Below are 15,593 nucleotides of genomic sequence, written 5' to 3' on the forward strand. Positions count from 1 at the left end.
ATACGTGTTATTACACCATCATATCATCAGCATTATGTTACAGAAATAGACACTGGTAAATTTTTACCGCTTATATGAAAACACGGATAAACTTGGCTTTGTGACAAACAGGTACAAATCACCACATACTCCTTCGATACAGAACTAGTGTGAAACAAAATGCTTCAAGCTCTCACACTTTGGTTTTGATAGTTTTAGTAAAAGATCTGAATAACTTAAATTTTAGAATGCAGGTGAACAAAGGGCCGCCCAGTAGAATGTTGGATTCCTCTACGAATCTTGAATTGGTGAATCCCAGTTTATATTGATACTTCCACTTTATATTGATAATATACTTCCACTTTAGCTTCCTCTAGAGGGCGATTTTCACCAGTATCAACTATGTTGTATATGAGATGTAAGAAAAACTGCCCAGAGGGAAAGGTGGGTCCCTTCTTTCATCATACAAACAAGCCTCTTGCAGGTCATCAAGGAGTGACAATGATTGTCTTTCACGGGGTATATGGGTGGGACGGTTGAGCACTCCTGCCTAGAGACAATAATCTGGGTGCCAGTGAGGAACAGAGTAGGGAAAAATAAGCTAAAAACTATCAAATTTGGTTAATAAATAAAGGTGCTAGATCAGGAGATTCCACAATACATAAAGAGCATTCTTCAGAATAACACCAATCACTATTTTTGACCTTTTGTATACAAAAATATTAGCTTGTCCTTGTATGAGAAGCTGTTCACATGCACTGGTTAATTCAAAGGCTACCCTAAAGTTCCACCATCATCATAGAACCTGCAGAGATTATGAAGTTTCATTACACGATAATAATACAAAGACTACATTGTTTGCAGAGCAACTTAACTGTGGGGTTATACTGTACAAGGCTGTACTCCAAAATAAACATGTTTGCTCAAGAATGTTTGAAACTGATAAAGACGGTGAATTCCTCTGATGTTATCTGTGCCAATAACCACTGCAAAATTTGGTAATAGTGAACATCCAGTCATTAATTTTACAATATATAAAACGGTTGCCCCCCCCCCCAAATCCGTAAGCAAATTTCCCGCAACTCCATATTTGAGACTACTAATCAGATTTCTGCCCCCTGCAACAGCACTGAAACGCCCCTAATGAAAACGACAAATGACATCCTCTTTGTCTGTGACCATGATGTCCAAACCCTCATCATCCTTCTTGGCCTCTCTGCAGCCCTTGACACGGTCACCCACTATCCTCATCCAACACCTCTCCTCTGTTGTCCAGCTGAGTGGAACTGCCCTCACTTGGTTCCAGTCTTACTTACCCAATCATAGCCAGAGAATATCCTGCAATGGTTTCTTTTCCCACCCCTGCACAGTTACCTCTGGAATACCCCAAGGATCTATCCTTGGCTCCTTCCTGTTTCTCATCTACATGCTGCCCCTTGGTGACATCATCTGAAGACATAACATCAGGTTCCACATGTACACTGGTGGCACCCAGCTATACCTGTCCACCACCTCTCTCAGCTCCTCCTCTGCCTCTATGTTGTCAGCCTGCCTCATAGAATCATAGAAATTTATGGCACAGAAGGAGGCCATTTGGCCCATCGTGTCTGTGCTGGCCGAAAAAGAGCTATCCAGCCTAATCTCACTTACCAGCTCCTGGTCCGTAGCCTTGTAGGTTACGGCACTTCTTGTGCATATCCAAGTACTTTTTAAACGCAACAAGGGTTTCTGCCTCTACCACCCTTTTAGGCAGTGAGTTCCAGATCCCCACCACCCTCTGGGTGAAAAAATTCTCCTCAACTCCCCTCTAATCCTTTTACCAATTACTTTAAATCTATGCCCCTTGGTTATTCACCTCGCTGCTAAGGGAAATGGGTCCTTCTATCCACTCTATCTAGGCCTCTCATAATTTTATACACCTCAATTAAATCTCCCCTCGGCCTCCTCTATTCCAAAGAAAAGAACCCCAGCCTATCCAATCATTACTCATAGTTAAAATTCTCCAGTCCTAGCTACATTCTTGTAAATCTCCTCTGTACCCTCTCTAGTGCAATCACATCTTTCCTGTAATGTGGTGACCAAATCAGTACGCAGTACTCTAGCTGTGGACTAACTAGTGTTTTATACAGTTCTAGCATAACCTCCCACTCTTATATTCTCAGATAATAAAGGAAAGTATTCCTTATGCCTTCTTAACCACCTTATCTGTCTGTCCTGCTACCTTCAGGAATCTGTAGACATGCACTCCAAGGTCCCTCTGTTCCTCTACATTTCTCAGTATCCTACCATTTATGGTGTATTCCCTTGCCTTGTTAGCCCTCCCCAAATGCATTACCTCACACTAGTCCGGATTGAATTCCATTTGTCACTGTTCTGCACACCTGACCAATCCATTGATATCTTCCTGCAGTCTACAGCTTTCTTCCACACTATCAACCACACGGGCAATTTTTGTATCATCTGCAAACTTCTTAATCATGCCCCCTACATTAAATTCTAAATCATTGATATATATCGCAAAAAGCAAGGGACCTAGTACTGAGCTCTGTGGAACCCCACTGGAAACAGCCTTCCAGTCACAAAAACACTCGTCGACCATTCCAATTTTGGATCCAGATTTCCACTTTCCCTTGGACCCCCATGGGCTTTTACTTTTCTGACCAGCCTGCCATGTGGGACCTTGTCAAAAACTTTGCTAAAATCCATGTAGACTACAGCAAACGTGTTACGCTCATTGACCTTCCTTGTTGCCTCCTCAAAAAATTCAATCAAGTTAGTCAGACATGACCTTCCCTTAACAAATCCATGCTGACTGTCCTTGATTAATCTGTGCCTTTATAAATGATTAATAATATCCCTCAGAATTTTTCCAATAATTTTTCCATCACCGAGTTTCGACTGGCTGGCTTGTAATTACTCGGTCTATCCCTTTCTCCCTTTTTCAACAATGGTATAATGTTAGCAGTCCTCCAGTTCTCTGGCACTACAGCTATAGCCAGAGAGGATTGGAAAATGATGGTCAGAGCCTCCACTATTTCCTCCCTTGCTTCTCTTAACAGCCTGGTGATTTATCTACTTTCAAAGATGTTAAACCCTCTCTCAATATGTTTATCTCATCTAGCATTTCACACTCCTCCTTAACTACAATGTCTGCATTGTCCTTCCCTTTTGGGAAGACAGATGCAAAGTATTCATTCAGAACCACACCCACTTCTTCTGCCTTCACACACAGGTTACCTTTCTGGTCTCTAATAGGCCCTACTCTTTCCTTAGTTATCCTCTTACTCTTTATATATTTATAAAATATCTTTGGGTTTTCCTTGAATTTACTTACTACTGTAATATTTTTTTTCATTTCCTCTCTTTGCTTTCCTAATTTCCTTTTTAATTTCACCCCTGCATTTTCTAGACTCCTCCAGGCTTTCTGCAGTATCGATACTGACAAAAGCTTCCCTTTTTTTCGTTATTCTATCTTGTATGCTCCTGTCCAACATCTAGTCCTGGCTGAGACACAATTTCCTCCAATTAAACATTGGGAAGGTCAAAGCCATTGTCTTTGGCCTCCACTACAAACTCCAATCCCTCACCACCAATTCCATTCCCCTCCCTGGCTACCGTCCGGCTGAACCAGACTGTTCCCAACCTTGGTGTCCTATTTGACCCTGAGCTGAGCATCTGACCCCATATCCTCTCCATCTCAAAGACTGCCCACTTCTGTAACATCGACTGCCTCTGCCCCACAACATTAGTTCACTTGTTCACTCAGATTAACTCATTGTCCATCTTTACCGCTGATTTTCCTAATTCCATTATTGTAATATATTTTAAAAGGATGACCATTTGGATTAATTTGGATTTTGCAACTGGATTTTAGATATTTGGAGCAGATTATTTCTTTAGAGTAAAATAATAATCATAGTATCCATAAAATTGAGAAAGATGAGACAGACCGTGATGCTGCCTAAAGGTGAAAGAAAGATCTTGGCACAGCAGGACCAAAAGAAAATGAGGTAGAATAAACAATTTAAAAAAGAGATCTGAGAGAATAAAAAGGCAATGGGGTAATTGGCAATTTCCACCCATAACAAGCGTGAAGTCAGGAGGCCCGAACTATTTTCAGGTTTGGGCTCAGTCAGCATTATTCGAGTGAGCTGCCAAGTGTTCACTAGGGGCTAGTGGACATCGCACCACACCGGGGGCAGGAAGTCAGGTGGTTCCATGGGCAAGCTGAACTAGAAGGCAGCAGCCAAAGGGAGAGGAGATTCACTGGGGTGGGGCAGCCAGTAGAGGGTGGCAGTATTGTGGGGCCAGAAGGAGCATTCCACCTGAAAAAAAATTCCAGACCATTTCTGGAGCGGCCCCGTTAAGGATTGCTGGTTAGGTTCACTGCCTGGTGCAAGTTGGTGGAACATGCGCTGCACACATTTCACCCATTTGTATCCGAAATTGCAAGTGGGCCCTACCACCGGCGTAGGACCTCATTTGCAGATAGGAATCAGCCTTTTGCCTGGTTCAGGTGGGCATGCTGCGTGCCCATTTACAAGTCTGCCTGAAAATGTCATCAGAAAATGCTGGAAATACTCAGCAGGTCAGGCAGCATCTGTGGAGAGAGAAACAGAGTTAACGTTTCAGGTCGGTGACCCTTCGTCAGAACTGGAAAAAGTTAGAGATGTAACAGATTTTTAAGCAAGTGCAGGGGCAGGGAAAGGGGGGAGGGGAGGAAAGAATAAAAGGGAAGGTCTGTGATAGGATGGAAGGCAGGAGTGATTAAAGACAAAAGGGATGATGGCGCAAGGCAAAAGGAGATGGTAATGGGACAAGTAAAGAAATAAAAGAGAAGTCTAGATGAGATGGGAATGGCAGAATCATCAAGAGCTGCTATGTGAAAAAATAGGGACATAGGTTATGGTCTGAAATTGTTGAACTCGATGTTGAGCCCAGAAGGCTGTAAAGTGCCAATCTAAAGATGAGGTGCTGATCCTCGAGTTTATGTTGAGCTTCGTTGGAACATTATAAGAGGCCGAGGATAGAGAGGTCAGAGTGGGAGTGGAGCGGAGAATTAAAGTGACAGGCGACCGGAAGCTCAGGGTCACCCTTACGGACGTTTCACATGGCAGCTGTTGATGATTCTGCCATTCCCATTTACACTTCATCTGGACACATCTTTTGTTTCTTTACTTGTCCCATTATCATCTCCTTTTACCTTGCACCACCATCCCTTTTGTCTTTTAATCTCTCCTGCCTTCCATCCTATCACAGACCTTCCTTCTAGTTCTTTCCTCCCCTCCCCCCTTTCCCTGCCCCTGCATTTGCTTAAAAATCTGTTGCTGCCTGACAGATGCTGCCTGGCCTGCTGAGTATTTCCAGCATTTTCTGTTTTTATTTCAGATTCCTAGCATCCGCAGTATTTTGCTTTTTGTTTTGAAAATTTCATCAGGTGGGCCTTGGGTGATCGAGAAGTGACTGAGGTGGCCCCCACTCCCCCAGTTTTTTACTGTCAGGCGTCCATTTTTCTAGTGAGAATTGAAGTTAAAAATAGCCCCCAATACATAGTACAGTAGACATAAAAAGATATACTTTATTTACTTCTTCCTGTACTCCTGTTGCTGCTTAAGACTTTATATAGTTTCCATAGCAGATACTTCAGGGAGGTCTGTCTGTGTAATCTGGTTTTTATTTTCACAGATGAGTTGCAATTAACCTGGCCCTTCTTCAATTATTCTGGCATGTACCATGTGTTTCATTAGAATGCATCCCATTCTTTTTTAATTAAATAAACAGTAAATGATGGAAATGCGCAGCAGGTCCATCGACATCACAAGTGAGAAAAAAAATGAGTTAATATTTCAGGTGGAAACTTTTCATCAGAATTAATTTATTTCAGATTTCCAGCACTTGTAGGTTCATTTCCTTTTATCTTAATTAATTTTTAATGCTTTTTTTTAAGCCAGGAAAGTGGACTGAAGCATCTGGTTTAATAAAATATTCCCTTCACAGTTTTGGGCAGATGTGCATGTAATAAATAATACAGGGTGGACTGGAGGACAGGCATTGACCGGTCTCCTGCTATCATTGTATCATGTGACTACCAGGAGAAGGAGAAGGAGGTCATTTTTCGTCTAGCAATTCCTATGTTGTTGTTGAGTAATGTTGATTTGGGATCATAATGAACTAAGTGCTGACAAGTTAAGAGTGCTGTGCTTTTCCTATGTTGTTTATTCCATTAAACAAAATCACACTTCACTTTTTTTAAATTCTTGACGCAGCTCACAACCATCTCAGGGAATGAATTTCTTCTCCATTCTGACGATGACAGTATACATGACTGGTACCAGGCCATCAGACATGTGATTGATAAACTGGTACGTATAATGCTCTTAACTCTATTAACTAAAATAACTTCTCTTGGAAGCAAATAAAAGGGTTTTGTATATTTGTTCAATCTGTCTTAGAAGTTGCACAATAAACATTTTTAGATTTTTTGCCAAAAAAATACTTTCCCATATATTTCCTGAGCTTCTCAAGCTCTGATCGGCCCCTTTAGACCATGTTTCTTTTGTTTATAGCTCCCTGTGGCATTGTTAATCCCTCTTTGCATATTTTCTATAAAATGTTTTGGCATGATGTTTTTAAATTTAAAACAGACCTGAAATGACTCAAATAGGACATAATGTGCATTTATAAGAAATTGAGTTAAACTATACTAACATGTAGCACATAAATTTATACTCACAGTGACTTTTCACTAACATTAGCAAAATAACCCGAGTCGAAATTCATTCATATCAAAGTATTTACAAATGAGCTTGACTTCTTCATACTTGACACAAACATACATGCTGATTCTTATTTGTGTACCACGCTATTACATTTTGATTCAATGAGATCTTATGTCATCTTAAAATGGTGGTATTTAGTATCTTTAACTTTTGCAGAAACATTTTCATTGGAAGCGGTTCTGCAATATAAACACCGCAATCATGTGCTGCATTTATATTCCAGTGTCTCCATTTTCTTTATTTAGTTTGTTTTCTTCCAACGCACCCACAAGCAATAGAATTTAAGGAAGAGCTAAATTAATTAAGTTGGGCATTAGATAGAAATAAGTGCCTCCTTACAAGATTTCAAGTTAGAAAGAAAGAAAGACTTGCATTTATATAGCGCCTTTCACGACCTCAGGGCATGCACTTTATAACCAATGGAGCACTGTTGTAATGTAGCCAATTTGCACACAGCAAGCTCCCACAAACAGCAATGAGATAAAGACCAGATAATTTGTTTCTTTAGTGGTGTTGGTTGAGGGATAAATATTGGCCAGGACACCGGGGAGATCTCCCCTGTTCTTCTTTGAAATAGTGCCATGGGATCTTTTACATCCACCTGATAGGGCAGACGGGGCCTCGGTTTAACGTCTCATCTGAAAGATGGCACCTCCAACAGTGCAGCACTCCCTCGGTACTACACTGGAGTGTCGGCCTAGATCTTTGTGCTCAAGTCTCTGGAGTGGGACTTGACCACAACTTTCTGACTCATAGGCAAGAGTGTTACCACTGAGGCTTTTTGGTCACATATCAACAGCTCTTAAAAAGCATGTTTTTGAATTGCGATACTGACATGCAAAAAGTGAATGCTTTTGGCCTCTACAAGTCCAAATTGGGGCATTGGTGTATTTTGTAAGGCTGTTCTGTCCTAGTTATTTTGTAATTCTAACTTTTTTAAAGGTACTTCACAATAATTGCCATTGATGGTAATGCTACAACACAATTGGAAAAAATAGATGCCAGTGATAGCTTAGTGGACTTATTAGTAGACTATGTCTGCTTTCTGAATGTTATCATATGAATTATACACAGGGGTAAAAGAAAATAAATTTCATTGCTGTGCAGATGCTGAGTAGTTCACATTGCTGTCCACCCACTTGCATTCTGGGAAGCATTTCTCTTCCTCCTCTCTCCCATACATGAATTGATAAATTATCTCACAGTAAAGGATCCTCTAGGTAAGAGTGATCATAACATGGTTGAATTTCAAATTCAGTTGGAGGGTGAGAAAGTTGTATCTCAAACCAGTGTCCTGATCTTAAACAAAGGCAATTACAATGGCATGAGGGCAGAACTGGCTAAAGTGGACTGGAAAAATAAATTAAAAGGTAAGACAGTTGAAATGCAGTGGTGGACATTTAAGGAGATATTTCATAACTCTCAACAGAAATATATTCCAGTGAGAAAGAGAGATTTTAAGAGAAGGGAGCACTATCCGTGGCTAACTAAGGAAGTAAAGGATGGTATCAAATTGAAAACGAAGGCATACAATGTTGCCTAGATTGGTGGGAGGCCAGATGATTGGGAAGTTTTTAAAAATCAGCAAAGGATGACTAAAAAAATAAAGAGAGAGAAGATGAATTATGAGAGTAAACTGGCAAGAAATATTAAAACAGATAGTAAGAGCTTCTACAGGTATATAAAAAGGAAGAGAGTAGCTAAAGTAAACATTGGTCCCTTAGAGGATGAGACTGGGGAATTAATAATGGGGAATGGGGAAATGGCAGAGACGCTGAGCAAATATTTTGTATCGGTCTTCATGGTAGAAGACACTAACAACATCCCAATAATGGATAATCAAGGAGCCACAGGGAGGGGGAACTAAAGACAATCACTATCACTAAGGAAAAAGTACTTGGTAAAATAATGGGACTAAAAGACAACAAGTCCCCTGGACCAGATGGCCTGCATCCCAGGGTCTTAAAAGAAGTGGCTGCAGAGATAGTGGATGCATTGGTTGCAATATACCAAAGTTCCCTGGACTCTGGAGAGGTCCCAGCAGATTGGAAAACCACAAATGTAACACCCCTATTTAAGAAAGGAGGGAGACAGAAAGCAGGAAACTATAGACCAGTTAGCCTAACATCTGTCATTGGAAAAATGCTGGAGTCCTTCATTAAGGAAGTGGTAGCAGGGCATTTGGAAAATCATAATGTAGTCAAGCAGAGTCAACATGGTTTTATGAAAGGAAATCATGTTTAACAAATTTGCTGGAGTTCTTTGAGGATGTAATAAGCAAGGTAGATAAAGGTGAGCCAGTGGATGTGGTGTATTTGGATTTCCAGAAGGCATTCGATAAGGTGCCACATAAAAAGTTACTGCATAAGATAAGAGCTCACAGAGTTGGGGGTAATATATTAGCATGGATAGAGATTTGGCTAACTAACAGAAAGCAGAGAGTCAGGATAAATGGGTCATTTTCTGGTTAGCAAACGGTAACTAGTGGGGTGACACAGGGAGCGGTGCTGGGGCCTCAACTATTTACAATCTACATTAATGACTTGGATGAAGGGACTAAGTGTAATATAGCCAAGTTTGCGGATGATACAAAGATGGGTGGGAAAGCAAGTTGTGCAGAGGACTCAAAGAATCTGCAAAGGGATATAGACAGGCTAAGTGGGTGGACAAACATTTGGCAGATGGAGTATAATGTGGGAAAGTGCAAGGTTATCCACTTTGGCAGGAAAAATAAAAAAGCAAATTATTATTTAAATGGAGGTTACAAAATGCTATAGTTCAGAGGGAGCTGGGGGTCCTTGTGCATGAAACACAAAAAGTTAGCATGCAGGTACAGCAAGTAATCAAAAAGGCAAATGGAATGTTAGCCTTTATTGCAAGGGGGTTGGAGTATAAAAGCAGGGAATTCCTGCTACAACTGTACAGGGTATTGGTGAGACCACACTTTGCGTACTGTGTACAGTTTTGGTCTCCTTATTTAAGGAATGATATACTTGCATTGGAGGCATTTCAGAGACGATTCACTAAGTTAATTCCAGAGATGGGGTGGGGGGGGTTGACTTATGAAGAAAGGTTGAGCAGGTTGGGCCTATACTCATTGGAATTTAGAAGAATGAGAGGTGATCTTATTGAAACATATAAGATACTGAGGGGGCGCGACAAGGTAAATGCAGAGAGGATGTTTCCCCTCGTGGGGAAATCTAGAACTCAGGGGCATAGTTTCAGAATAAAGGGTCGCCCTTTTAGAACTGAGATGAGGAGGAATTTCTTTTCTCAGAGGGTCATCAATCTGTGGAATTCTCTGCCCCAGAGAGCTGTGGAGGCTGGGTCATTAAATACATTTAAGGTGGAGATAGACAGATTTTTGCAAGATAAGGGAGTGAAGGGTTATGGGGAGCGGGCAGGGAAGTGGCTTTGAGCCCAAGATCAGTCATGATCTTATTGAATGGTGGAGCAGGCTCGAGGGGCCAAGTGGCCTATTCCTGCTTCTATTTCTTATATTCATATGGCACACCATCCCTCAATCAAGAGACCTGGTGGGAGACCCGCTTGAATGCCTCTGTCAGTGGTGCTTTGGAACTAGCCGGTAGGTGGTGTGAAAGGCATGCCTGATTAAATTTGGATGTTGGTTTTCCCTCTCTTGCTGTGGAGCATCCCTTTGCTTGGCACCCTTGTGTGTGATCTGGCACCATTTGGGAATTTGCTGTGTAAGGAATCAGAGGCAACAAACCTGAGTCATTCTGTGTCACTCTAAACACTTTTACTCTTCTCTAGCTTTACTTAAGATTGGCCATTGGTACATATACTATGGTATAGAGAATATCTCCTAATATTTTCTCTTATTGGTATCTACTTGTGACGTTGCAGTCAAAGAAGGGAGCCTTATCAGCAATCAGTATCTGGAAAAGCTCAAGCAGTGAAGAGCTGAACAGGTGTGAGGGGGAGAGCAACAGCAAGTCAAATCCAAAGGAACCAAAATCTGAGCACAGAAAATCATTAAGTAAGTAATTTAGTATTACCACATCTTGTACGCACACTCCACTTTTGAATGTCACATGGAATCATATTCTGCAGATATATCAGTAAGTAGGAACTGTGAGGAAATTCACTTACCATAGATCTTTCAATGAAGAGGGAAGCCATTTAGCCTATTTTGTTTTTGGTGGTGCCAATTCCACATTGGAGCTATCTACTCGAATCCCATTTCCCTGCTCTTTCCCTGTACCGTGTAATATTTTTTCTTCAAGTGTTTATCTAATTCACTCTTAAAGGTTGCATTCCATGTTTTAATAAGCCGTTGCTTGAAATAAAATCCTTGAACTTGGATGGGTGTAAGATCTCATGACATCGAAAAATAATCCAATCCCTCCCATGCGCTATTTCTGATCACAACAGGAAGGCCTTTATTTAAATTGCCCATGGCAACCAGGAGTTTGATGCTAGAAAAATTAATATTACTGACATATTAATGGAGAGATGTCAGACCGATTGTTAAAATTTGTGCCCAAATCATTTTTGATGTAAATAGCAATCTCTCCCCCCCCCAACCCCCCCAATTTCCTCCCCCACCACTCCTGCCCCCCCGTCCAACTCCTCGCCCCTCCCCATGGCCCCCCATCCGCACTGTTTCCTTTTCCAAACATGAATAGTCGGGAGCAGATAAAGATTACATCTATGGCAATGGCAATCCATTTCTGTTTTTAGAGATGCACATTGAAAAATCACAGCTGAGACAAACCAAAACAAGAAGCAGACTAATCATCTGAAAAAAATGTGTAAAGCTTTGCTCGGCAATAGAGTTCTCTGCCTCTGTTATGTTCTGTTTTATTGCATTGAAATGTTTAACGTTATGGTTCCTTACCACTGGAAGTTGAAAGTATTCCTAATCCCCTGTAGCGTCTGCTGGGAATGTGGGTAAGCAAATAAGCACTTCTAAACTGTCAGTGTTCATTCTCATTTAGTTTACCTAAGGTATTGCAGACATCTGCACCCAAGGTCAAGGTTTGTTCCTATTATTTAGTAGATTCTACAAGGGCGTTTGTATAAATCTAGGTCACTAGGCAGACAATTTATTGGTAAGGTGAAACCATTACAAATAAATTATAACAGACATTGAGATTCTATCACAGATCCCATTGTCTAAATCTTAGCTGATAAGTTGGTACTGTAACCTCCTATCAGTACCTGAAAGCAGAATCACCTAGGAGTTGTGTGAATAAGATCTAGATGTGATCTTATTAAATGAGCCATAAGAATATTGCTGTAAAGACTATACTTAAATGTATTTGTTACAAAAGTACAGGTAGGAAAACATAGTCTTGTCTAGCATTGCTTGGTGTAGTGACTAAATGAAGAAATAAATAATGGTAAATTTCCTGGCACTGTCATCAATCAACTTAAAGGACAATTCCATCCCAACTGAAATTGGGAATAAGCTAGGAGGCTATTCGTCATTACGCAAAGGCCATTTTGCATTGTGTCTACTATCAAGCTGCTTTTGGCTCTCTAGATTTTGTAGAATGAGATTACTCCAACATGTTTTACTTTTTGAGAGCTGTGGCCAAGTGCTGTTTCATCACTTCCTGCCCTTTTTTAGGTGGTAACTGCATTGATGAAAGACCATTATTGCCAGAAAATTGGATGAACTTGTTCTGTCGGACAATGTTGCTAATCATTTAAAATAATAAACTTCTTAAAGAGGGTTCTAAACAAAACATTTGAACTAGCAACTAAATGCTGAATTAATAATTTTTTGTACCTTATCACATCAGCAGCTGTCTTCAATTGAATGCAAATGAATATAGTCTGTGATGATGGATTAACTTTTAGCCTTTTCACTTTTTTATGTATTTATTTGTATATATTGGCCATTTTATATTTCCTGGTAATCAAGTGCAAATTATTTCTGAATGAAATTGCAGTGATTTTCATAGAATCATTAGTCATGCAGAGTGGGTGTCAGTTTATTGGCTGTCACTGCTTGCTCTGGTGGTCACTGTTGGCCAAAAAAAGCACCCCCAAGAACTGAATAAAGCCATCCTTTTATCAGAAAAACAAATAGATATATTGGTGTGATCGCAAGACTCTCACCACACCTTGTGGTTTAAGATTGAAATTATGAGCCAGTTAAACTTCACTCTTGTGGTGTATGATGTCAAATGACTCCCTTACAATTATATACACACATACATAAAATATAGCTGTGGACATGGGTGGCATTGCTAGATGCTGCCTAGATTCTGCTGTATTTGAAAATGTGATCTTGGAGGATTACCTACCTTTTTCTGCCACTTTCATGTGTCTACATTTTTTAATCAAGTGTTGACATTTTCAGATTCTTTGAAAAATACTGTGACATAAGGTTGCTCACATGAGGGATGGCAAATATGCCAATGTTTAAAACACAGCTATAGCGTTGCCAAAGTATGGTGAAGAACGCACTGCTGACTCTGATAAAACGAAAATAGTGCCCCCTTTGGAATACTTGAGCAGACACTGGCATCATGCAAACCTGACCAATCTTTCCTTCTATTGAATTACACATAAGCAAATTTGTAGAATATGCTGAAGTGCTAGTAAATTATCAACCCTCAACCTCAAGATTTCAAAACATCAATCTCCCTTTGGCAGATGTCATTAATATTTTGCCTAATACTTGCTAGGGAGTATATTGATATATAGAACAATCATGTAAACAGCTTCTTTGAATCGTATTGCTGCTACACCATGATTTCCCCAGCAAGACAAATGCCCCCCATACAATGGTATGCTTTACTATTGCTAGTTATGCTGTTAGAGTTAGATGAGGAAAGACGGGAGGAAGCTCGAGTGGAGCATAAACATCGGCATGGACTGGTTGGGCCAAATGGCCTGTTTCTGTGCTGTATATCCTCACCTATGTAATCCTATGTAGTGCTAAGCCTAACTCAAAAATAAAGAACCTGAGGTGAGTTTGAATAGCAGCCAACCTTGAAACTTCAACTCGAGATCTTCTGGTTATGAGTAAAAGGACAGGATTTTCTAAGCTAAGCAGCTCCAGTAGTATAGGACCTTAGTGCAGTGACACATGATGCTACGTCTTCTATCTCTGTGATTCTCCACATGGAGGGAACCTTCTTCTGTGAGCTATGTGCAACAAAGGCACAAACCAATTCCATTTAATAGGTTTACTATTTTGTTACACCAAGTGCACAAAATAAATCTTTCCCATAGTGAGTTCCTTATCTCAGCTGGAGCCATCCTCTAAGTGAGGAGCATCCCTTGAAGATGGGAGGAAATCAGGGATCTTAGGTCAGCCTGTCCTGGTCTCACACACCTCTCAATGGCAGATTACAGACCAGCAATGGAGGTGGCTGGGATCAGGTTAGCTTCTACCTTTTTGGGCCATGGACTGTACCAGGAACAGGAGAACATGCAGATGGTCAGAAAATATGACACAAAAAGAAAGTAATTAAAAAAGCAAACAGCAAAAACAGGTTTGAGTTACAGGACCAATCCTCACTTGAACAACAATTATAAACAGGCTAGGCTGGAGGTTGGATTTCAGTGAGCACTAATATTTCCAAACAGTTACAAACCAAATGTAGTGGCCTGACATGTCAATGATACCTGACGTGTGTCGAGTAACTGATTTCAAACATTGCTAAGTACAAGATCTATTATTATTTTTCTCAAGGCCACCTTGACATTATTTCAAAACAATCAAAACATTTGGTTTACATTCAGTCTATATGTCTAAATCATTCTTGTTGCAGTTTTATGGTGGCTAAAAATGTTGAGATAGGTGTTAGTAAGAAGGTGTAGTTAAGCACTACTATTGTATAGAGTTTAATTCAGAAGTTTTTATGATACAATTTTGATGTATTGGAAATTTGCCATATAAGGCAAACAAAAGGGAATAATGAAGCTTTCAAGTGAGTCCCCTCGTGGTTATATCAAGATTGAGCACTTGGTTCAATAACTCTAACTTAAGACACTCATAAAAGAAAGAAAAACCTGTAATTGTCAGCCTCATAGTTAATCCTTAGCCTTGTGTCACTTTTCTATACACGGAATTTAAAAGGCTTCCTCTGATGCCCAGGGGATCAGACTTTACCGATAGGTAGGCTATTCGGTAAATGCTGCCTATTGCAGTTATGTGGTACTGATGTTTGCTTTGAGAAAGGTTTCATCAAAGAAATCCTTTTGCAGCTCAAATCAGAAGTACTCCCTGTGGTGCTCTGTACTGTTCCTGCCCTCTTTGTTGTTGCCTTTTTCTCCCGTCAGCTTATATTGAAACCTGGCATTTGAAATCAGACTGATATTTGATGATTAATCCTCTTTTCATCACGCTGAGAAAGCCATGTTTAAATGCTGGAATAATTTGCACATCATTTAATGAATGTTTGCTTTGAAACACTTACCTTGGTCTTTTTATTCTTTCTTCTTTTCCCCTGTAGATTTGTACTGTTTGTTTTTGTTCTGCTGAAAACAAATGGGCAAACATTGCTGTTGTCTTTGGATCATCAAAATTGTTCAAAGGAAATCTGCGCGGAAATCTGTGTTTGTTTGAATTAAACAGTCAACTGCTTTTAAAGATGAAGCCTATAGTCAAACCTACCACTCTTACACATACTAGTTACCTGACATCTGTAAACTTCTGAGCTTAGTCATTTTCCAGTAACTGGCTGTGAGAGGGAAAGCATTTCAGAGGTGCCATTTGATTGTGTGTACGTATTACTCACCTCAACACACAAGGGTTTGTAGCAATTGACCATTATATGTCAAGCAGAGCATTTTCAACAGTTAAACAGCAATGAGCTTGACCATGTATTGGCTTAGGGAATGAGAGTTACA

General features: G+C 40.3%; 1 protein-coding gene across 1 annotated transcript in view; it reads left to right on the forward strand.

The window, feature by feature from the left end:
- Positions 1-15,593, forward strand: part of arhgap15 (Rho GTPase activating protein 15) — an 820,951-nt gene that overhangs the window by 442,892 nt on the left and 362,466 nt on the right. The window contains exons 8-9 of the mRNA XM_085986657.1: positions 6,246-6,341; positions 10,626-10,758. Coding sequence (XP_085842783.1) covers positions 6,246-6,341; positions 10,626-10,758 — 229 coding nt within the window. The remainder of the gene's footprint in view (positions 1-6,245; positions 6,342-10,625; positions 10,759-15,593) is intronic.

Source organism: Somniosus microcephalus, chromosome 4 (genome assembly GCF_052327205.1).
Source record: "Somniosus microcephalus isolate GS21.2 chromosome 4, FLI_Smic_1.0, whole genome shotgun sequence".
Taxonomy (NCBI): domain Eukaryota; kingdom Metazoa; phylum Chordata; class Chondrichthyes; order Squaliformes; family Somniosidae; genus Somniosus; species Somniosus microcephalus.